Raw genomic sequence first — 25,467 nt, forward strand, 5'->3', positions numbered from 1 at the left:
CTATAAGAGTAATGTACATACAAGCCTTTAAGAATGTTCCTTGCAGAACAACAATAATGAACCTTTAATACAAATGTAATATACTTTGGCTATAAGAGTAATGTACTTTGGCTATAAGAGTAATGTACATACAAGCATTTAAGAATGTTCCTTGCAGAACAACAATAATGATCCTTTAATAAAAATGTAATATACTTTCCCTATAAGAGTAATGTACTTTGGCAGTATAATCGAATTGTGCATACAAGCCTTTAAGAATGTTCTCGTAGTGTATATTATGGATGTCTATCCTTGAGTCAAAAATTTGCACCTTCCACTTTGTTATCAGATTCATCTTCTTCATCGTCGTCCTCCACATCATTAGATTCATCTCCTTCATCGTCGTCATCTTCATGGTAGTATTTGGTGAATATGCATCAAAATGTAAATTAAATATCAGATTTTATAAGGAGAAAATGGCCAAAATGAATAACTAAATTGATAATAGATTTAATGTTAACCAAATATACATTGCTGAAATTCTCATCTGTGCCTTTAGAACAACCAAAATGTTCATTGCACAAAGAGCTTATGTGCCTCCATATAAGATTGATGATTTTGGAAGGTAAACACTATGCGCTATGCTTGTATAATTTAATAATTATTTAACATTAATGTAATATGATTTAACAAGAAACCAAATTATACATACCTGTCAGATGGTTTGTTTCTTTGCAAGTCCTAGAGTTGTGTCCTTGGCGGCCACATGTTTTGCAGTACCTCTTCTCTTTTCCTTTCTTCTTTAGGGCTTTTAACATTTGTGATTCAATTCTCTTGCCCTTGGTCCTACCCTTGTTTTTAGATTTTTTTAGGAACATGAATCACCAACTTCTCAGGTATTTTGCAGCCCACATACTTTTCTATTTCTTTCATCTTGTCTTTCTTCTTTGCTGATACACTTCTGTTACTAATCATATCCAATCTAATATCTCTCAGTTTTTCAATCAAAAGCTTCATGTCGTTATCATCACACTCAGCTACGCTGACACAAGAATAAACCTCTTGCCACACTCGACTCAAACTTTTTCGGTCGAAAAACTTTTGAGAGACATCTATCAGTTTGCCATCTTTGTCAAAGACAGGCTTACTCATTGCAGCTTTTGTCCATCTTTGCGTTATGTACTGTTCTGGTATTTTCTGAAAATCTTGGTTGTGTAGAATCCAAAGGCAGTGCCTGCATAACAAGCCCATTCTTTGAAACATAGAACAGGAACAAGTAATCTCCATGTTATCTGGTGAATATGCTACGTTCCATGACTTATTTGGCATCTGCAAGTCTGTTAGAATATATATTTTTGTCTCATCAATCTTCTCCACATCTTTAAAACGGCAATCAGACAAAACTGCAACCAATTCCGTTTGGAAGTCTTTGAAAATGTTGTGCGAGTACATTTCAGAATCATGGACTTCAAGGTTTGACTTTGTTTTCTGTGGGATTTCAGAGTGTTTGTTGTCACTGTTCAATTTGGACTGCTTGTGTCTTTGTGCTTCCAAGGCACTCTCATAGCACACCCAAAACTCAACAAGGGTCAAATGAGGTGTGAGGAACCTGTCAAAGAAACTGTTTTCACTCTCAGACCTAGAAGTAACCCTCATCAAGCCAGACATTAAAACATCTTTAAAGTAGGCAGGGATCCACTGTTCCCTGAGATCGTACAAATCTGAAAACCACTCGTGTTCTACAAGTTGATAATCAGTCATTATCTTCCCCCATTGTTCTTCGAATTCATCAGGCTCAAGTTGGTTTTTCCAAACACACCTATTGAGCCTGGTCTTAAAATCCTCATCTTGAAACAGTTGATAACTGAATTTCTCTCTTAGTTTCTTCATTATGTGCCACATGCACAGTCTGTGTGTTGACTCCTTAAACACTTCAGGGACTACCGACTTCATTGATTTGTCCTGATCAGTAATTATAATTCTCGGTTGGCACCCGCCCATTGCTTCCAAAAATGTCTTGAACAGCCATGTATAACACTCAATACTTTCATCACCTATCAACCCAGCTCCAAACGTTATGCACCTTTTGTGGTGATCAACTCCTGTGAAAGGCACAAACACCATATCGTACTTGTTTGTTCCATATGTAGCATCTGCTGATAAAACCTCACCGAACAGCATGTAGTTCTTTATGCAGATCGGATCTGCCCAAAACACTCCAGCCAGGCACTTGTTTTCATCTACTATAAAATCAAAGTAAAATGAACTGCATGTGTCTTTTCTGCCTATAAGATTTTCAACAAACATTTGTGCATCAAAATTACCAATGTAGGTTTTTATGTCCCTGACAAAGTTTTTGAAATCAACCTCGATAGCCCCAATGTTGTCGTAACCTCCACACAAAATCCTTCCAACCTCTATAGGCTTTCACACCACCTAGTTTTAGCACATTTACTTTTGTGACAAATTGCTTCATGCCCTCTGTCATTCTTCGGTTTCCTTTCAAGAATATTATAGATTCAAAAAAAGCAAGTGGATGGTTATGCGCTTCATCGAATCTGGTAACAATATAAGTTCCATTTTCTTGGTATTTAAACCGCACTAATGCACGATCATTCAATTCTTGTAATCGACCTCACACGGCTTATGTTCCAACATCGATTCTCCATCATTCTCGCAGATCCTCGGTATCGATATCGTCCTCTTCCTTTTCCTACTTTCCTTTACACCTTGCCTATTGCAGAAAACATTCCTTAATGCAAAACTGTTTGGTAACTCATTGCCTTTAATCCTTTTTGTTGTTGCAAGTCTTGGCGTAAACCCACATATTGTACAATATTCTTTGTAGAATAACTCTCATTCTAGCGTTTGAATACTTGTCCTACTTTAGGTTTCTTTTCCTCTGGATTTAATGGAATGTACTGGAGTGCATTTAATGTTTCAATTATTGTCCTTGGTGTTTTAAAGTTGTTATTTGTAGAAGAAGACGTAGTTGCATCACTTGTACTCATTGTCCGGTTCAACAAGTTAAGTAAGTAAGTATATTAAATATTATTGCATCAATAATGCAGTAATCCAATTCTAATATGCAATAATCCAATTCTAATATGCTCATTGTCCATTATCATGCCTTTAAAGGAACATTTATTTTAATGCTAATGTTCATAGGAAATATTGTTGTCCATTTTGATATAGCATATATATAATGTATTGAATGCTAATGACATTAAACAAAGAAATAGTCATAATATTATTTCATTAATATTAGAAAAATATTTACAAAAGCCATTTCAGGCTTTCAAAATGGTAAAGCCTACTAAGGCTTATACTTTGAAAAAAACACAAGATAATACCTAATAGCAATAAACGAGAAGATAACACAACATATTTCTAAACTAATCTAACAAATGAGTCATAATAACCCTCATCCCCAGACTGTTCCTCAATTTCATATTCTTCTTCTCTTTCCTTTAAAAATCGTCGTTCTTGTCTTTTGTGATGTCTAATTATTTCTCGCACGATTAGACATAGTCGTGCGTAGATCTCCCAAAATTAATCTTTGTACATCAAAATCAAGGAGCCGATTATTCTTTATGATAGTTATCACACCATTTTCATTTCCGTGAACCGCGCCTCGGTAATAATCCCTCTCCTTTACCTCTGGGTCGTTCCCTATAAGGAACCACTTTTGTAATACTCCGTATTTATAAGTCTTGGGGTACTCTATCGAGTAGCCCTTACTCTGTCGAGTAAGGGCAAGTTGCGAAATAAAATAGTTTCGACTGTTGGGTACTCGATCGAGTAGTTCCATTACTCGATCGAGTAGGGGGTACTCGATCGAGTACCTTGGGTACTCGATCGAGTGTCCTGTTTTTCTGGGGAGTTTTCTCGGGTTTTGTTAATTACGCGATTAAGGTATTTAAACCAATTCGTCTTTGTTCTAAATCACTTTTTACAAAACCTAAAACCTGTTTAAGAGAGAAAGCAACTTGTCTTCTTCCTAATCGCGTTCTTGACAATTCCCGGAGTTCAGACGGTCGGTTTGCATCGTAGTTTGTGTCGTTGGATTCCTTGCGTCGAGGGTAAGCTTTTAATGTAATTTATATAATGTTTTGTTAAGATTAGTGAAACCCTAATTTAGGAATTGGGGGTTTTTATGAATAGTAATTGAATAGTAGTATCTATGTGTTGTATGGTAGGAGGAGAGTTCATAGAAGAGGCGTTTTGAGACAATTTGTAGATACCTCTGCGTGTTGTGCTATCCGGTAGGATTTCCTACTCGATTAGTCCCATAATGGGATGTTGGTGATGTGCTGTAGTTAGTTGTTTGATAAGATGATTGTGATTGTGATTGTGATTGTGATTGTGATTGTGATTGCTGTTGATGGTTCTCGAGATGCGTTCTCGGCTGAGTGGGGTCACTTGCGGGAGTGGCTTCACGCCCTAGTTTCGCCCTTCGTGGAACCCGCCACGAAAGGGGATGTGCACATTAATGGGACAGGGTTATCGCTCGTACGATGAGCGGGGCTTAGGTGGGAACGGCCGCGGTCCCCCATTTTGATATAGTCCAAATATAATGGACGAATCGAATATTGAGATGATGGGAGTTGGTTGGTGGTGTGTGTGTGTGTGTGTGACAAATCATTTACTGTCATTTGCCTTATTATTGTTGATATATGTATTGAATTGTGTGATTAGTAAAAAACCCACGTTTAAATGTTTTAAAAACGTGGTGATCCATTCGGGGTGGTGAGCATTATTGAGCATGTGATATGATGCGTATGGGATAGGCTATGAGTCATCACGTGGCGCTTAGAAGTCTTCCGCATTTGTCGACGAAGTCTAGTAGCTTTGATAGTTTTAAAAATTGTAGACCGTATGAGAACCTTGTAATTCCTTTTATTAGTTTTGGTTTGAAAATGTAATCACTTAATCTATAATTACTTTAAAAGTACGTTTCTTTATTGTCTTATGATATTCAGTACCTCGGGCAACCGAGATGGTAGTATCCTTATACCTGAGTGGTCCTGGTAAGGCACTTGGAGTATGGGGGTGTTACAACTTTGACCAGCCCTTGCACACCATGGCCATGTTTTTCTTTTTTTCCCTCCCAAGTCGCTCAAACAAAATCTGGAGCAAGGCCTGAGTAGTAAGCAAATGATGTAAAGGACGACTGGGAGATGGTACATCCATCTCCACAGGAATGTCATCTCCATCAAACCAGTTTGAAGAAAACTGGCTTACTTTCCATTCCCTATAATGGGACATGAAATTTTGTTTGTAAGCATCATTCTTGTAGGGAACTATCAGGCATTTTGAGTAGTCCATTGTTTTTTTTTAAGAAAATTAAGTACTTTTCTGAAGAGATTAAAAGTTTTGGTTATTGGAAAAGGTAGGATGGAAAACTAGTTGTGTACTCTTAGGTTTATATAGTGGATTAATTGATTATAAGAGATTAAATTAAGTGAGGAACAGTTGTGTCTTTTCAACTGACACAAACATAATCATGGTAATTAATAAATTGGGTGAAGTTATCTATGTTACTTTAATCTATTGCATAAAACAGTATATGCACATTATGAAAATACGTAATGGACATTTGAATTAAACTGAATTCACATTTTTTCCAAATAATGTTCCATGTTCTTTTTTAAATAATTTAATGTACCTTTAAATATAATATAATGTACATTTTCCAAACAGTGCTTAATAATATTTTTGTTGTACCTAATTATCAGAAAATGCAAATTACGAATATAGATAGTTGACAATTTATTTTATGGAACATGTTTTTTTATAATTAATATAATGTACATTTAGAAGTAATATTCAAATTAATGTGAATAATTGCGCGTCTTTTCACCACATAAGCAAGTTATTTCGTACAAATAAAGGTTCATATATAATGTATTCCTTCGAATGTCCATTATCATGCCTTTAAAGGAACATTTATTTTACTGCTAATGTTCATAGGGAATATTGTTGTCCATTTTGATAGAGCATATATAAAATGTATTGAATGCTAATGACAGTAAACAAACAAATAGACACAATACTATTTCATTAATATTAGTAAAATATTTACAAAAGCCATTTAAGGCTTTCAAAATGATAAAGCCTACTAAGGCTTATACTGAAAAAAAAAAAAAACACAAGATAATACAAAATAACAATAAACTAGAAAACTAACTTAATATATTTCTAAACTAATCTAACAGTCAGAGTCATAATAACCCTCATCACCAGACTGCTCCTCAATTTCATATTCTTCTCTTCGGTTTTTAAATTGTCGTGCTTGTTGTTTATGATGTCTAATTATTTCTGCACGACTAGTCATAGTCGCGCAAAGGCAGAATATTTCAAGGAGCCGATTATCCTTTGTATTGTGACAGTGATTATACCATTTTCCTGTCCCCGAACCGCCCCTCGGTAATAATCCCTTTCCTTTACCTCTGGCTCCCTCCCTATAAGGAACCACTTTGACCAGCCCTTGCACATCATGGACAAGTTTTTCTTTTCCTCCCTCCCAAGTCGCTCAAACAAAATTCGGAGCAAAGGCTGAGTAGTAAGGAAATAATGTAAAGGACTACTGTGAGACGGTACATCCATCTCCACAGGAATGTCATCTCCATCAAACCAGTTTGAAGAAAACTGGCTTACTTTCCATTCCCAATAATGGTCCATGAAATTTTGTTTGTGAGCATCATTCTTGTAGGCAACTATCATGCATTTTGAGTAGTCCATTGTTTTTTTTTTTTAAAGAAAATTAAATACTTTTCTGAAGAGATTTAAAGTTTTGGTTATTGGAAAAGGTTTTAGAAATGAAGGTAGGATGGAAAAGTAATTGTGTACTCTTTGGTTTATATAGTGGATTAATTCAGTATAAGAGATTAAATTCTGTGAACAGTTGTGTCTTTTCAACTGCCACAAACATAATCATGGTAATTAATAAATTGGGAGAAGTTATCTATGTTAGTTAAATCTCTCGCATAAAACAGTATATTCACACTATAAATATACGTAATGGACATTTGAATTAAACTGAGAGCACATTTATTTTCCAAATAATGTTCCATGTTCTTTTTTAAATAATTTAATGTACCTTTAAATATAATATAATGTACATTTTCCAAACAGTGCTTAATGATATTTTAGTTGCACCTAATTATCAGAAAATGCAAATTATGAATATACTATAGATAGTGGACAATTTATTTGATGGAACATATTTTTTTATAATTAATATAATGTACATTTAGAATTAAAATTCAAATTAATGTGAATAGTTGTGTCTTTTCACCACTTAAGCAAGTTACAAACCGTCATTTGACATATTGAACAGTTGCAAGACCACTTGCAAAAGGTAATAATTACTTGCACATCCTTATTATATATAATGCACATTTCACTAAGACTGATTGGACATTTCCTTATAAAACGTGTACAGCACAACACATCACATTATTTTTACATGCAAAATTACTTTTCAGTTACTTCAAATTGCACACTTTTCCTTTCTCATTATTTTTAGTACATTTTTTCTCACCACAAAGTACATTTGCTTTTATCATCCTTCTAAAACCAAACAAACAAACTATAAACCCTAATTTAACACTTTTCATTATAAAATTAATGTTTTTGTTGTTCTGTACATTAAATCTAGTTAACTAAATTTAATCAAATCCGAAATTAAGTTGAATTTAATCAAATTCAACTTTAACATCATCATAAAATCAATTCAACAACGATTCAGAAAGGAATTAAATAATATTGAATGAACATACCTCAATATTGACTGTAGAAAACAATAATTCCAGATGAATGACCAAATCAATTCCGATTTTTCTTACAAAGTTTTGATCTTGAAATAACTGAATAGCCGATGAATGCAAAAGTTTGAACAAATTGACTCTGATTTGCGCTTCGAACACAACAATTGATGATGAATAAACGATTTTAGATCACTAAATTTGATATCGAAAGACGAAAATTTACAAATTAAGGAAGGATTAATGATGAAATCGATTGATTTTGTTTCGTGTGGTTTGATTTTGTTACGTAGGCTTGATATTGCTTTGACATGTACGAGTCTTATTTTTTTTGTTTTCCGTGAAATTTTAAGAGCAAGGTCGCGTCTAATCTCAAAGTGAGTCTTATTTGATGGACGGTTGAGAGTTGTTCTCACGGTTCTCACGATAAGCCCCGTTCTCACCGGAACTCTACCCTTATTATTATTATTATTATTATTATTATTATTATTATTATTATTATTATTACTATTACTATTAATTATTAATTAATCATCATCATCATCATCATCATCACCATCATCATTATCATCATCATTATTGTTATTAAAATCAATAATATTAATATAAATACTACTATTACTAATATTATTATTAATACTATTATTAATTGATATTAATATTATTAATTTTATTATTAATATTACAAATTATTAACCAAGTGGTGTTAGTCCAGTGGTAGCCGGGTTAAACCTTGAAGCTTGCAGAAATGAAGGAGTTGAGAGGTCCCGGGTTCGATTACCAGCTGAGGCGATGATCACTTGACCACTGCAGCCCCTGAAGGGGGTGGCTTACATGGTCCATGTGGTGGTGCGGGAATGCATGGGCCCGGGGGGATTCAACCCCTCGTCATCAAAAAAAAAAAAAAATTACAAATTATTATAGTATTACTATAATATTATTATTGTTATTGTTATTAATTTAACTATTACAGTAGTATTAAACTATTAATTAATATTAATATTAATAATATTATTATTATTATTATTATTATTATTATTATTATTTATTATTATTATTATTATTATTATTATTATTATTATTATTATTATTATTACAACTTTTATTGAGATCAAAAATAATTTACAAGAAACTAGCGGACATCCAATATACTAGCTGAGCTCCCATTCCCTTAGCAATAACAGAACGTTTGAGTAAGGCAACTGCATCCGTCTTAAACTCCCCCCAACGAAGAAAAAGATAAAGGTAGTAAATCATAGTCTATCGCCGAACACAAGCCCTGATACTTGGCACACTTGCGCAGAACAACATCAACCACCACGCGTTCAGACACGAAGCCAAATATCCCGGACTGAGTCAAGGGAGAAGACCTGACACACCCATCACGCCCCCCGTCCTAAAAATAAAGCAACAAATCAGGTAGCTTCGCTAAGCTCAATTCAATCCAATTAAGCTACATTTAATTCACAGTTCACTTTAGTTCAATTCAATTAAGTTAAGTTCACCTCAAATATTCGGCATTGTTTGCGTCTGCTTTAGTCCAATCCAATACTCCAATTTCTAATTGTGAGTTTAATTTCCCAAATATATATATCCCTCCAAAACCACCAAAAATTTGATCTTTTGTAAACTTTTAAAGTTGTTGAGAATCTTTAGAAAAATGGCAAACCAGTTTTCTTCATACCCAATTCTATGTGCTTCTTTTAACCAAGATTACAGGTATTTTTTTTTTTGTCAATTTTGCTATAACGTTTATTAGTTTAGCATTTGATTTGTGTTATATTTTGATGGGTTTTGATTATTTTGGTGTATTATGTCATTTCAAGTTACTTTGCTGTTGGAACAAAACTTGGATTCAAAATATTTCAGGCTGATAATGGCAGAGTTTGCTATGAACGAGGTTAGCAACTAATTAGCTTTATTCATTTTGTTATCTCTTGTTGTAATTTAGTTTATTTGATTCTTGTTTTATGTATTTTATTCAATGGTAAACAAGTGATCGGGACGGAAGGAGTATTTGTCTTAGAATCGTTAGATAATGTTACTTCATTGTAATTATTTACTCATGATGACAGTGGCATTTTTCGCTTACTCGCTTAGTTAGTTGTCATTTATTCTTTCTATTATGGGGTCTTAAGGTCTTAGGCTCTTATGTCCCCTTACCTACATAGTGCCTACACTGCTGATGATTGATGGCAACTTGAAAAGGCAATTTGAATTTGTTTCAAATGATGCGTGATGGTAGTTAGTTGTTATTATGGTATACAATGTGTACATATTGAGGTTGAAGTGTTGATTTTGATGACAATTTCTCTGTTAGTTAAATTGGCTAAGTTGAATGTGTGGATATTAGTGGATGATGATTCTATTAGAATTGATAACTTTTGGGATCTTATTATTATTCTCTGTGTAAAATCTCTTGTGTACAACTTTTGCCAACTTTCTCCTATTTATACAAAAGTCTATAAGCTAAATAAGGAAGGGAATCATTTTGAGAATGATTCATGTGTATGTGCAGCGGCTCTTTGAAGTCTTTGATTGCTCTTCTGTCAACGGCATTATATTGCCTAAGATAGAGGATTCTATTACCCCCCCCTCAAGTTGGAGCGTGGAGGTTTGAAACGCCGAACTTGGAGAGCAACTCGTCGAAAGATGAACGTCCAAGAGCTTTAGTAAATATGTCGGCGAGCTGACTTTTTGTATGGACGTAGGGAGTAGCGATAACACCTTTTAAAATTTCGTCCCGTATGAAATGGCAGTCGATCTCGATGTGCTTGGTCCGTTCATGAAACACGGGATTCTTGGCAATGTGTATCGCGGATTGATTGTCACAATGCAATTGTATGGGTGCCGTGTGAGGTATGCCGAGGGACTCAAGGAGCCCTTTCAACCATTTGATCTCGCATGTTGCTTGTGCCATGGCACGGTATTTGGCTTCGGAGGAGGAGCGAGAGACAATGTTTTGTTTCTTTGTCTTCCATGAAATGGGAGAGGACCCAAGGTAGACAATGTAGGCCGAAACGGATCGTCGGCTTATGGGGCAGCTGTCGTAATCAGAATCGCAATAAGCATGCAGCCGTAGATTACTTTCGGACCGTAGAAAAATACCTTGTCCCGGGGATTTCTTTAAGTATCGTACGACTTGTAAGGCCGCATCCCAATGAGCTTTCCGAGGTGCGTGCATAAATTGAGCCAAGATGTGTACCGAGTAAATTAGTTTTGGCCGTGTTATTGAAAGATAGACCAATCGTCCAACAAGTCTTCGATATGGTTTGGGGTCATGTAAGATCGGTGTTGTTGATAGAGCAAGTTGATGATTGGGTTCCATGGGGATATCTGCGGGTTTGGCACCAAGGAGGCCTGCTTCGGTTAAAATGTCGAGGGCATATTTCCTTTGGGAGACGAAGATGCCAGTTTTGTTGCGAGCTATTTCTAGCCCAAGAAAATATTTGAGCGCCCCGAGATCCTTCATGTGGAAACATGTGGTCAAGTAATGTTTGAATTCGGTGATTTTTGTATCCACGTTCCCACAAATAACCAAGTCGTCGACGTAGACAAGTACATGAATCTCGTCTTCGGGGGTTGTGTAGGAGAATAGAGAATGATCATAAGGGTTTTGCTTAAAACCATAAGTGAGTAAGGCGGAAGCGAGTTTAGCATACCAACATCTAGGGGCTTGGCGAAGACCATAAAGGGACTTTTGAAGTTTGCAAACCTTCCCTTCTGGAATAGTATGAGATCCCGGTGGCGGTCTCATATAGACTTCGTCGGTGAGATCACCATGTAAGAAGGCGTTGTGAACGTCCATTTGATGAAAAGACCAATTCTTTGCGGCGGCAATGGCAAGTAGAGTGCGGACGGTCACTAGTTTCACTGTGGGAGCAAATGTTTCGTTGTAGTCGACACCCTCGACTTGACGATTCCCCATGGCAACAAGTCGGGCTTTGTATCGTTCGATAGTCCCGTTCGAGTTGTATTTTATTTTATAGACCCATTTGCACCCAATTGCCTTTTTGTTTGCGGGAAGATCTTCGACGGTCCAGGTGTTGTTTCGTTCAAGAGCTTCGAGTTCAAGTTTCATGGCGTCTTGCCATTCGGGTACCTGCACAGCTTCTTTAAAAGAACTAGGCTCGTAATTGTTGGTCACGGCCGACAAGAAAATTTGATGATTAGGAGAAAATTTATTGTTACTAATATAATGAGAAATCGGAAATTTAGTACCTGAAGATGATGACGATGCGGAGAGCAAGTGAGTTGATGGGTGGACGGGTGGCTGATCGAAATCTTCTAAATTAGAATTCGGGATTTTGGTACGGTGGCCACGACCCAATTTGGGAGGTGGTTGGGCTGGATCAGTGGTAGGCTCGCCAGGCCCATTAGGAGGCCCATTAGGGTGCTGCATCTCGGCCCCTTTATGTTGGGCTTCATTGATGGCGGGCTCCTTTGAGCCATGACTGGGCTCTTGAGGATTTGGGCCCAGAGTAGGAGTCATGTGGGTGTGCTGGTCCGTGTGGGCGCTGGGTTGGGCCTCATCATGGCCAGAGGCTGGTGATGAGTCTGGAATGGCATTTTGGGTTGTTTCCAAGGATGGGCTTGGAATTAAAACAGTCTCATGAATGGGAGTAAGGCTATCACGCAAAAACGAAGACGATGTTGGGTCGTTTTCTTGAAGGCCCAATTTTTCATACGGAAATTCATTTTCAATAAAAACAACATCGCGGGATTCAAAGTAAGATCCGGTGTCTAAGTTATAGAGACGCCATCCTTTCTTACCAAAGGGATACCCGATAAAAACACATTTTTGACTACGGGGAGCAAATTTGTCTTTGTTACGATTTAAAGTCTTAGCGTAACTAAGACATCCAAAAACACGAAGATTCTCCATAGGAGGGGGTTTGTCAAAAAGCATTTCATATGGGGTCTTTCCTTGAAGAAGAGGTGTAGGAGTGCGATTTATGAGATGGACCGCACTCATTACACACTCGCCCCAAAAGAAGATTGGTAAACTAGCTTGAAATAAAAGAGCACGGGCAACATTTAAAATATGGCGATGTTTCCGTTCTACCCTCCCGTTTTGTTGAGGAGTTCCAACATTGGAAGTTTGAAATAAAATTCCTTGAGTGTTAAAAAAATTAAGCAAAGATGTGAATTCTCGCCCATTGTCACTACGCAAGACTTTGATTTTCTTATTAAATTGTCGTTCTACCATTGCAAAAAAATTTAGTAAAGTTTGTTGCGCATCACTTTTATTGCGTAAAAGGTAAACCCATGTAGAGCGAGAAAAATCGTCAACAATTGTGAGAAAATATTGGGATCCACATGAGCCATTTGGAGAGTATTTTCCCCACAAGTCACAATGAATAAGATCAAAGATTGAAATAGCATTAGTAGAACTTAAAGAAAATTGTTCGCGCGTTTGTTTCGCGCGTAAGCAAATATCACAAGTTCGAGAATTAAAATTATTAGAATTTGTTTTTATAAATGGCAAAAAACGTAACACTTGGGAGGATGGGTGACCCAACCTTCTATGCCAAAGCTCGGAGGAAGGGAGTGATCCAACGGCATTAGCGTGTACCACCTCGTCTCGCACACCCGTCAAGTAATAGAGCCCCTCACGTTGTTCACCCGCACCAATCAAAATCTTCGAGGAACGGTCCTGTATGAGACATAGTTGGTGTGAAAATTGTATTGTGAGAGAGGTATCTAAAAGTAAACTTGAGACGGATATGAGATGACAATTTAACTTTTCAACATATAACACGTCTTTTAAAATGAGACGATTAGATAAAATGATATCGCCACACCGAGTGGCGTAAGCAAAATCTCCGTTAGGCAATCCAACGGACTGGGGTCTGATGGATCGAACATTAGTAAAGTGAGACATGGAACCTGACATATGGTGCGAGGCTCCTGTGTCGATAATCCAAGAAAGTAAAGACGGGTTAGAGATGTTACCGTGAGCAGGTTGGGAGGAGCTGGCTTGGTGCGCCTGCAACAGTTTCGATAATTCCGCAAGTTGTGCATGACTCAAAGAATTAAGATCGACTTTATCCAAAGTCGGTGCAGCAGTCGAAGATGAGGCATGACCTGCATTAACAGAGGACCCGGCAACCATATTGGCGCGTGGTGGAGCCTGAGAATGGCTCTGTTTTGAGCGCTCAGCAGTAGCCTTATTACGGGCTTCATAGGTGATGATGAGGTTATTTGGGTCGGTATCATCCACATAAATACGGTTACGGGGTCGGTCTCCCCACCATTCGGGAAATTTACCCGTGACACGGTAACAAACCTTATAAATATGACCAGAGCGTTTGCACGCAACACAATACAGTCTAGTCGAGTCATTAGGGCTTTTGGTAGTACGAGAATCACGACCCCCACCAGAAGGGCGAGGAGTCTGATAAGGAGCGTGCACAGCATGTGCCACTACATCTGCCACTACATCTGAGGTGGAAACATTCTGAAGCAGAGACATATCGAAGACTTTCGTCTTGTAAAAGACGATTATAAATTAAATTAAGATTGGGTAAAGGGTTGATACCAAGAATTTGTGAGCGAATGTTGTCAAATTTGGCGTCGAGGCCAATCAGGAAGTCCCTTGTCCGCCGTTTCTCGCGCCTTGCATCCATCAAGGTGACCCAATCGCAGCCACAAGAATCACAGGAGCATTTTGGAAGCGGGTCAAGGGTCAGTATGTCGTCCCATAGCTTCACCATACGACCATAGTAGGACATCAGAGATTCAGCGGGGCCTTGTCGGCAAGCAACAAGATCCGGCTGAAGTTGGTAAATCCGTGGGTCGTTCCCCTGGCAGAACCGATTTTTGATGTCTTGCCAGAGTAGTTTAGCCTCGGGACGAGAGGTGATTTGATTGCGAAGGTTGGATTCAATGGAATTAAAAATCCAGGAGGTTACAAGAGCATTAGTAGAGCGCCATTGTTTGAAAGTGTCGGCAGTTTCTGCGGGTTTCGGAACAGACCCGTCAATGAATCCATCTTTTCCTTTGGCCAAAATAGCCAAGAGAAAAGAGCGTGACCATTCATCGTAGTTGGAGCCATTGAAGAGGACCTGAGTAATATTGGTACTCGGATTCTCGACTTGAATAACGGAATAAGTTTGATTTGAGTTTTGGTTTGAAATGATTTCGCCTGTCATGACGGCAGGAGATCAATAGAGGCTGTTTTGCAAGAAGAAGGAAGAGGCAGATTTGAGAAAACCTAACCTGATACCATATTAGAATTGATAACTTTTGGGATCTTATTATTATTCTCTGTGTAAAATCTCTTGTGTACAACTTTTGCCAACTTTCTCCTATTTATACAAAAGTCTATAAGCTAAATAAGGAAGGGAATCATTTTGAGAATGATTCATGTGTATGTGCAGCGGCTCTTTGAAGCCTTTGATTGCTCTTCTGTCAACGGCATTATATTGCCTAAGATAGAGGATTCTATTAGATTCCTTTTCAACTTTCTTGTCAATCAGCTGGGTATTTACTTTTATAATTGGCATCGAGCTGCATGGATGGGGGATGAATGCCTCATTTGTAGGATGTTAAATATAGAAGACATGTTCCATTCGGCGTGATTAAGTTTAAGGTAGTCTCTCATGATTAGGAGTTACTCCCTCCGTCCCGGTCATTTGTTTACCCATTCCATTTATGGGTGTCTCATTCATTTGTTTACCATTCTACATTAGGAATATTTTTAAAGGGTAATTTGATCATCCACTTAGCCCATTGTCCGCTTGTCACTCAATAACACCACCCACAAATGGTCCCCTCCTCTCCTTAGTCTTTGTGCCAAAACGAAAGGAAACAAATGATCGGGATGGAGGGAGTATATTGTCTATATAGAATGTAATATACCTATAATCCAAAGTGTTGTTGTCTTAGAAAATAAATCACTGTGAATGTTGGGGAGGACTATTAAGGAATCTTTAATGTGTTTGGATTGCGGGATTTGGAGGGAAAGGAAAGGGAGGGAGAGTAGGGGATTTAAAATCCCTTGTTTGGATAGCAAACAAGGGTGGAAAGAAATGGAGGGGGAGAGATTTGGAGGGATCCATTTTCCCTCCTCCAAGGCAATTCAAAATCTCTCCACAATAGCCATGATTTGGAAGGAAATTGTATCCAAACACCCACATCTCATTTCCCCTCCCCTTCCCTTCCTTCCCTTTCTCTTCCCCCCTTCTCCCAGCCTCCCTTTTCCTCCACTTTTGCTATCCAAACACACCCTAAATATGACGGTGCAATATACTTCCTGTGAGGCTGAGAATTTAGAGATCGAGGATGTTCTGTTTGCGGGCTAAGTGTGTTGTGAGCCGAACTTCTGCGTCTGAAGCCGGAGAAATGGGTATAGCATAGGTTAATAAGCTTTTCTCTAATTCGTTTTTAGATTGAAGTTGTGTCGATAGTCAATGTGGGGAAACTCTTACGTTCACATTACTAGTTTTCAGTTTTGCATGCATGAACGGACTCCTAACCTTCAGCTTATATTATGGGTCATACGGAAACATCCTTATGTGTTGAAAATAGGGGTAAGGTTGCGGTTGCGTACACTCAACACTTCTTTGCCTTCGATAAGCGGAAAGCCTACATTGGGGTACATTGGCCTTAGCTTTAGATTAAGCCATGGTTACCGAATTCGCTATGAATACCTCCTTACCAATTCGCGATTCGCTCTTATAAAATGTGTGTTATAGGTATTTTCAGTAAGCAACATGATAGAATTCGCTTTTAACAATTCGCGATTCGTAGGGCACCGAGCGAATTCGGTAACCTTGGATTAAGCATACCTCTTAGTAATGGTTCCTTATGACGACGGTTCATGTTAGACAATTTTGGGTCTTTAAGTACTAGTCTTTAAGGATATTTTTTGTTGACTCATTGTTTCATTAAACAGTTCAGAAACATCGATGATAAAATCTCTGACTCTTTGGATGTACTAGCTGATAATATGTTATTTTGCGTAACTTAACCAAAGACCTCTTATTCCTGGGCAGCCTTGATTGTGTCTTTTATAATTGTTTTCCAGCTGTAGTTGGATAATGACATTTTAGATAAGAGAGATGAATGCAAGTATTTGAATTACAACTTTCATGTTATATCAAGTGTAATACAAATATACAATAAGAAAACGAGAAACCCGCATTGCTTTTTTCCTTTCTGGGATTATTTTAAACTTAGCTCAGAATTTTTTTACTTCCATTTATCAAGGACGGAGACTGATATATACATTATATAACTTCTAGTTTGGCTTGTCTGTTTGCTAGATATTGGCGCTTTCAGCATTGTTGAAATGCGCTTTAGCTCAAGTCTTCTTGCTATTGTTGGAGCCGGTGAACAGGTTTTTGTTGTGTGATTTTGACAGACAGACATTTTAGCCTTTGAGCAGGTAGATAATTTGCTGGTTAGCTATTATGCTTCTCGAAGTCTAATAAAGCTGTGCATTTGTTTTCTGTTGATGCAATCAGCCAGCTCTCTCTCCCCGCCGTCTGTGCTTGTTTAATACTACAACTGGAGTTCCTCTTCAAGAACTAAACTTCTTGACTTCAGTTCTTGCTGTTCGTTTGAATAAGTTGAGGTAACACAAGCTTCAACTAGTTGTATTTAGGTTGTAGGAATATTTTCCGGGTCAATAAGTAAGCCCCAGCTTTGCAGCCTTACTCCTGCATTAACAACAGAAAAATACTGTTTGTAATGAAAATTGCGTTGTGAGAATTGCAGTCTCTTTAGTGAGCCATTTTATTTGCTTCATTTCATCATAATCCATAACCAAAAAATTGCGTCTCTTCGGCTTCATAATGTAAATTAAGAATATTTTCTGTTGTTGGTGCCAATTTTTGATGATGATTTTAATATGCATGTTATGCTTGTTTAGCTTTCAGTAGGGACTTAAATGCTTCCTACCTTCACTATGTCAGTTTCTTGTCTAACATAAGATTTGTGTGGCAAATTGGTTTATCAGCTCATCAGAATGTTTGTCGTTATTGTTCAAACACTTCATAAAACCTGTTTTCTCATATGATGTAGTAAATTCCGAATGTTAAAATTCAAATCATTTTCTCAAATATGTTCAACATCGTGTTTACTGAGGTGAGTATTCCATACCTGTAATTTTTAGTTTTATATTGGTTATAACGCAATGTGGATGCAATGCCTGCATCTGCTTTTCAGTCTTGAAAGCTATATATCATTTTATCATTTCTATATGAAAAAGTTTGTGACTTGTGAGCGCTTAATATAATCTTCTGTTGCTAATGTTTTTTTTTTTTTGTCTTCTGCAGACTGATTGTCCTATTGCTAGATAAAATTTTCCTTTATGACATAGACAGTCTAACAATTTTGAGCACAATCGATACCGTGCCAAATCCAAAAGGTAATAATTTCTGGATACCAACAAATACGTGTTACTTTTGAAAAACTAGCACATAGGATTTGTTACAAGTATGAGACCTTTGTAGGAGCAGTCTCCTCTTTTGGTAGGGTAGCTGTCTCTTAAGTTGAGTCACGGTTTAAATATTTAGATTTTTCAGTCAGCTGCTTTAGTTCTGGTGCTGTATAAAAGCTCTAAAATACTTTTCCTTTATTCAGACTTCTTCTCCATTTTTTTTCTTTTGTCAAGCTTTTTTAATCCTTTTTTCAAATGCTTAGCTGATTTCCACATTGTTTTAGGTCTTTGTGCATTCTCCCATAGCCTCGATGCTTGTTACGTGGCAGTTCCAGCAAGTACAACAAAAGGATCTGTTTTGCTTTACAACATCATGGACCTTCAGTCTCTTTATGAGGTGGTTAGAAGTTTTAAAAGTTCACTATTATTGTTTAATAGCTTCAATTGGAGTATATTTGATGAAACTTACATTTTTTTTTGCATGGTGATATGATCTTTGCCTTCCTAGCACTTTTATCAAATACTCCCTCAAATCTGTTTTATTAGTCATTTTAAGATGTTGCACATAAATGAAGTGTTGGGAAACGTGTAATATTAGTTATGTACAATAGATGATCTTTGTAAATAGAAAAAGAAACCTTTTCCGACCAATTCAATTGCTGAAGAGACCTCTTTTCCTAGTTATTAGTGTTCTGGAAAATTTAGAGAACATTTGTACATGGAATAAACTAAAACCATATAAAAAGTAATTTTTAATTTTTCCTAAAACAAATTATACCAATATGAAACGGAGGGAGTACTATTCAACCTATATTGGCTATATATGCAGAAGTTCCGACTGAAGCCAAGAAACCATGGATTTTTCTTTGATTGAGCTTAACTTTGGTGAAGTTTTGAAGGGCTGTTAGATGATAACAGTACTTCAAATTTCTTTTAGCCCTTAAATGGGCTTTCAGAATCACAGTTGATATAGGATGAGTTTGAGCTAAGTTTTCTGACAATATTTGTCCCACATGCAAGTTCATTACTGACCGGCTTTAAAACTAGTCGGGCACAATGTTCACCTGGCGTATTACCGTTACCTTTTTCTACTCTTGTAGATTTCGATTTGAGAATTGACCTTAGATTTGGTCGTCATTCCCCTATCTATGTCATTGCTCCATAAATGTGACCGGTCCACTGGTCCAGCATTGATAACTCAGTCATGATTTGGTATTGTGATCTAGATTTAATACCAAAATCTTGTACATGGCAAATGTTGGTGGTAGCTTTATAAACCTGTTGCTCCTTTGAAAAACATGAATTCAATGATAAAATGGTTAACATTTTCTATTGCTGGTTACAATTCCTTGTGTTTGGGAATGAAATTGGGGGAAGGAGAGAGGTAGAAGATGCAACTGAGCGAGGATTGTGACAGCAGTCATTTATAGCAAATTAAGAGGTTCCAATGCTAATGCATTTCTGAGAAGAAAAAAAGAGCATGTATGTGCATGGTAGTATATAACTATATATCGGCTGCAACACCACTTTGATACCGAGTTATCAAGGTTTTGAAGGTTACATAGATCGCATATTGAGGCAATATTGGCTGAGTTTGAGCGCAATAGCCAACATCAGGATGCAATGACCGATTCTGAGATGAAGTCTCAAGCAGATTTCAATAGTAATACCATGGGTACATAAGCCTTTGATTGCTTTAGCCTTTACTTCTAAGTTGGAATATAAACTTTTTATCATTTTATGTGCTGTTCTTGTTATTCAAAATTCACAATGTTATATAGCTGGTGCCTACAACTCTACAAGCTTAGGGGGTTGTACGGAAGACTTAATTACTTGCCCATGTTAATCGTTGTCTTTTATACTCCAGTCTTTGGTGACAAAAGTCAAACGAAAGACTTATGCTTGTGTAGCTTGTGTTGTGGAATTACAAACTCTTCCAACGCTTTCTAATTAATTATTTTTTATGGCACAGATAGATGCTCATCAGTCACCCTTGGCTGCTATAGTTTTTTCCTCCGATGGGACGTATTTAGCAAGTGCATCTGAGCAAGGAACCATGATTCGAATTTATATGGTTTCAGAAGGGACAAAGGTAATCTTTTTTTCCCCTAATTAGATACTCCCTCCGTCCCGGTCATTTGTTGTCCTATTCCATTTTGGGGTGTCTCAGTCAATTGTTGTCCTTTCTAATTTAGAACTGCATTTTATGAGCAATTTGATCCTTCACACTCAATTTGGTCCACTTGTCATCTTATAATTGGCCCCTCCTCTTTCCTTGGTCTTTGTGCCAAAATCAAAGGACAACAATTGACCGGGACAGAGGGAGTATATAAAGTAAAAAAAAATGTATATATAATTGGATTTTCTAGGGGAAAGGGGTTACTAGGCCTATTTTTGTCTTTTCATAAATAATCTGAGATACTTAACTCTCATTCCTAGTATAGCATTTTCGAATATGGTATAATTAGGGAGAGAGTTGAATTTCTTCCTTGTATAGTCTGCACTATCATGCATGTCTTAATAGTTAATAGTAAATTTGTGATGACATTAACCCCTTATGCTTTGGTGAAGTTGACTACATATTGCTTGAACTGTTATGAAATTGAATCATTGGCATTGTCGATTAGCATTAGCATTATGTCTCGAATTTCATCCTGTTTTGTAACTAAAGCCATCTAAGTCCCGATCTCCGCCTCTTTAGTGCCCTAATCCCATTAAGAAAATGGTTTCAAAAAAGCAGTACGTGCAGTGAGAGTTGTCAAGTTACGGTACAAGGAACGTTAACAGATTATAGCTGATGCGCCCGCAATATTAAAAAGATCATAAAGATAGAGGACATATACTAATATGAAAAATCTACTCAAGATCTCAGTTGTTTATATTGAAATTTATGGCTAACCGTAGAAATTCACAGCTAATAGCCAGATCTGCGTATAACAGGAGAAAGCTGAAAAATCTGTTACAAAACGGCCATACCATAAAGTAACTCAATAGTGAGTTTTTATACCAAGTCATGAAGTGCTAACATCTATCTTCTGCATCTGCCATACATCACATGCTGCTGTGGGTGAATTTTTCTTAACTGATCAACTTACTGTTGCAGCATTGCTGTAACAGATGGATGTTATGATATTTCTGCATTTTGCTTAGTAGTTTTATTTAGCAATGGAATTGTTTAACAGCCCCCTGTCCCCAGTGCCTGAATTGCATGTTCTCTTTCCTTACCATTGGGCTAAAATATGATTACATATGGCATTTCCTTAGGTAATAGACCGTATTAACAACTTAACAAGTTCCTGGGTTTTATTGAATAATCCCATGCCACATTTATAATGTTCGTAAGTTTGTTTATTGTGCTGGATGAACCTTTGACTTCAGAAAGCTCAAAAAATCTTCAAAAGCTGTGTCTTTTCAAGATTTCATAATCCCATATATCAAGCTGCAATGCCACTGATTGGCAAAAGGGGGACTTGACTTTACCTCACACTGTTACTCAAACATGGGTGTGTCATGTGTGTCCAAGTGTCAGGCTCGAATTTGAAAAGCACTCGTATTTTTGGCTTAAAATGAAGTGTCTTAAGTGTCATAACCATGTCCGAGGTGAGATGGGACACGGTTTCACGAGGTGAGATGAAGAAACATAGCTCTATGTTTAGGTTCTTATATGCTCACAAGAAGTCAATAGCTGCTATTTTTTATGATTTATTAATAGTTCTGAAAAATTCGAATCTCTTGAGTGCTTTCGATATTCCTATGTTATACCGTAGTTCAGCTCCCTTATCGCTAATTATTGGGCAAGGAGATTGCACTGGTAATTTCAGTTATCAAGTAGTGGAGTTTGGATTTTGGACAGCAAAATTATTAGAATTTACTCATTACTGTCTGCATACTTGTTTGAATCAAGCTAGGTTGTGAGTACTCTGAGTGGTTGCTGCCTTGCTAGTCTTTCACTTCAATGAGTTTATTCGACCAAGAACAAGTTTTTTTATCAAATGAGTGTGCTTTTTAGCAAGTAAGGGTCTAAAAAAAATTGGTGATTTATATTAGTGGTAAACTTAGAAATGAAACAATTTTACAGGAACTAGCTATATTGAAAATGAGACCAATAAATGCAAAATAGAGGGACATTCTTCCATCTCAAGTAATATGTAGTTGTTTTATTCTTCATTTGATCCAAATTACTAAAATATTTTATGTTAGTAATTGATTTTAAGTAGTACAATTGTGTCAAAATTAACATGGCACACCTTCTGATCTTTAATTTGACTAGAACCTAATTCGTGTTTCGTTCCAGTTGTTCAGTTTTCGAAGGGGGACATATCCATCCACAATATTCTCCTTGTCATTTGGTCCATCTATGCAGTTGCCTGATGTTCTTGTGGCTACAAGCTCTTCTGGTTCTCTTCATATTTTTATGCTTGGTGTTGCCATAAACCAAAGGTACTTCTATCACATGCAACTTCCCCCAACAGTTTTTTTTTTTGTTTCTCTAAACATAAGCTGTAAACTTGTAAGTAATGGTTATGTGACTTATGTCAGCCATGAACCCTCGTGTTTTTAGTTGATATGTGTAAGAGTCACTGTTGTCTTTATCGATGTCTCGGTTGTGGTTTTGTTTCGATTCTTCTAAACAAAATTTGTCTTTCCTATTTCAACGTCACATGATCCTTGCTTGTAAGCTAGGATGCCTAATATGCTGTTTCATATGATTTCAGGAATAAGAAATCTAGTAGTTTTGTTGGTGCAATGATTCCTGGCCGAATAAATGATGTTTTGGATCCAGCTTATCATCACGTGCTCCATAATGTAGTTGCAGAAGGAGTCAAAAGGTGAAGTTTTTATCAGGCTCTTGTGCTATGTAGGCGGACATCTTTGGGATTAATCATATTAACCTGCTTTTTGCTTCTCTAGAGAATAGTTTTTATGAGTATTTCTGTTGGCTCAAAAGGACACATGCTTCGGAGAATGAGTGCAAACATAGTTTTTTCATGTTTTGCATCTTATACAACCACAACATTTTTTTCATCATGTTTTGTATCTTATACAACCACAACATTTTTCTCATCATGTTTTGTATCTTATACAACAACAACATTATCCCGGTGACTCAAGAGCTTTCGTCAATACCAGGGGTAAGGGGGTCGAATGTACATAGCCCTACCGTCATGTTAGTTGGCAATAATAAAGAAACATGGTGACTTTAGTGAGTCATTATGCATATTCCCTCATAATCCAGAACGGTAAAGTGATGAATCTTTGGCTCAGTTATAAATGAACGAACTCTTTATCCTGGACATTTCAGCGAAAGTGTAATTAGTTGCATTCATCATGATTTTGGTGAATTGATTTAAGGACCTAATGACTACATTTGTGTGTAATCTTACAAGTTGTCTGTTGATTTTACAGTTATGCAGTGATTCGGAAAGTTGAAAAGGTTGGTGGTGATGCTACATACAAAGTCTATTCTTTAAGGTGAGTTGTGTTTTTCTTAGTTGCTGTTCAAAGCTTCACTTTCATATCGTCATTCCTCCCTTCCTCTTCTTCCAGGGGTTTGCTTGAAAGTGAGATATCTTCATGAAACAGCTCAGGATATGATAGTAAAAGCGGCCTCTCCTGTCATCAATACCCTAGTGCATCTTAGATTTGCTAGTATACTCACAATATCTTGATTATCTATCTCTTTGTAGCCGTAATCTACTGACTTGCAACGCTTAGTTGTTATTTAACATTCAAAAATGTTAACGTGCTTTGTGCGAGCAATTGGCAACTTATGGCCGCACTAAGGTTTGAAGCCGCACACTCGCATCATAACCACTTTTCAAATGGTGGTTGTGACTGTATTTTGAGACAGTATTGGCAACATTCATAGCACCACGACCTACCAAGGCACGAGAGGAAAGGATATTTAATACCATGCACATTGCACTATTGCCATGAACATTATAATGTACCACGGTGTACTATCTTAAAATGTCCATTTTGGTGTAAGCAGGGCGTGGATATCAGTGATTACCTACAGTGGATATTTTCGGGAATACATGTTCATTACAAACCAGAAGAATGAGTGTTCTTGGAGTCTGGAGCGGGAGTACAGTGTTCTTTCTTCAATCTCCGACATTACAACACCTTCCTGAGTCACAACTCACAAGTCACAACCGACAATCTCCGACATTACAAAGCCAGCTATGGAGGCCAGATAGTTCAACTGTTGGTATGTACTAGTGACCTTTGTACCCATGTCTGGCTTAAAAATGACTCCGATGATTGGCAACTTGTCTAATTTTGCTGCCATTCATGTATAGAGATTACAGTATATAATCATTGTTATAATGTATAGTTATTATCTCTACAAAAAGACCTTGTCGTCTACTGTTTTTTCATGTTGGTCAACCAATCCTTTTGTTGTTTGTGAGGGGTATTTTAATCAAAAATATACAAATGATTGGGACGACGGAGGGAATACAACAGTTAAATTCTGGATCGATACTGATGGTCAAAGTGCTATGAATGACACATCAATTCGTTACAAAAACCAAAATAATTTTTTTTTTTTTTGATTTTTGATTATTGATTTTAAAATTAACGTCAAATCTGTCCGTAAGTGGATTATACATCCGATGTATTACCACCAATTGTATAGTTTCGGATTATTGTAATACAGTTTTTGAGTTTTGTTATACAAATTATGAGTATTACCATAAAGTTTTGAGTTCATTCACTTAAACATTAAGTTCAAAAAATTATAATAAAAACTCAAGAAAATTACATATAGCTTTAGTTAAATTTAAGTTTTTGACGGAAGAAAATTAAAATCTAACTAAGTTTTAATAAGCTCAGAAAAATACACATATGCTCAAAAAAAATAAAATGTAAGGTAATAAGCTCAAAAAAAGTACATGCTCAAAAACATTTTATTTGAGTTAGTATTATTTTTTCTCCAAATCTGTGTAGGATGTTTCTTCATGTGGCCTTCATTAATGAGAGATTCTTTCCCAACTAATCAACTGAAGAAATTATGTTATTTTTTTAATTTTCATCATTAAATAAAATGATGGAAATATATACTAGTACTGTAGTTTATTATAGTCAACTTTAGTTATGCAAAAACATGTTAATAGGTGACTTATTTTATAATCCAAAGATGTAAGATGTTAATGGTGGCGTATTCAGAAATCTTATCTCTTGTTCATTAATTACCTCATTACAAAAATATCTAATGGGTCGTCCTCTTAATTATTGTGCATGTAGTTGATTTGTTCTTTATTTAATGTATATTTTGTCTACCATCCCATCTTTTCTTAGTGTTTGTGTGTAGGAACACTATAAATAACA

General features: G+C 36.7%; 2 protein-coding genes across 5 annotated transcripts; one reads left to right on the forward strand and one right to left on the reverse strand.

The window, feature by feature from the left end:
• Positions 1-472: 472 nt before the first annotated feature.
• On the reverse strand, positions 473-2,467 carry LOC141649396 (protein FAR1-RELATED SEQUENCE 5-like). Its single transcript, XM_074458088.1, has 3 exons — positions 2,347-2,467; positions 937-2,264; positions 473-532 (listed from the first exon to the last, which is right to left on the reverse strand). The coding sequence occupies exons 1-3, from the start codon at positions 2,465-2,467 to the stop codon at positions 473-475; spliced, it is 1,509 nt and encodes a 502-aa protein (XP_074314189.1).
• A 6,685-nt stretch (positions 2,468-9,152) lies between these two features.
• On the forward strand, positions 9,153-25,365 carry LOC141607110 (autophagy-related protein 18b). 4 transcript variants are annotated; one of them, XR_012526890.1, is made up of 12 exons: positions 9,217-9,467; positions 9,575-9,648; positions 17,018-17,091; positions 17,219-17,328; positions 18,032-18,123; positions 18,420-18,532; positions 20,108-20,227; positions 22,430-22,575; positions 22,851-22,964; positions 23,542-23,607; positions 24,128-24,346; positions 25,087-25,365. XR_012526890.1 is itself a non-coding variant. In XM_074426467.1 (11 exons), the coding sequence occupies exons 1-11, from the start codon at positions 9,409-9,411 to the stop codon at positions 24,267-24,269; spliced, it is 1,110 nt and encodes a 369-aa protein (XP_074282568.1). In that variant the 5' UTR covers positions 9,153-9,408; the 3' UTR covers positions 24,270-24,542. The 4 variants fall into 4 exon arrangements, 3 of the variants coding, with proteins under 3 accessions (XP_074282568.1, XP_074282572.1, XP_074282576.1); XM_074426467.1 differs by lacking the exon at positions 25,087-25,365 and having other exon boundaries at positions 9,153-9,467; positions 24,128-24,542; XM_074426471.1 differs by lacking the exon at positions 25,087-25,365 and having other exon boundaries at positions 23,683-24,542.
• The last annotated feature ends 102 nt before the right edge of the window (positions 25,366-25,467 follow it).

The sequence above is a fragment of the Silene latifolia genome, chromosome 1 (genome assembly GCF_048544455.1).
Source record: "Silene latifolia isolate original U9 population chromosome 1, ASM4854445v1, whole genome shotgun sequence".
Taxonomy (NCBI): Eukaryota; Viridiplantae; Streptophyta; class Magnoliopsida; order Caryophyllales; family Caryophyllaceae; genus Silene; species Silene latifolia.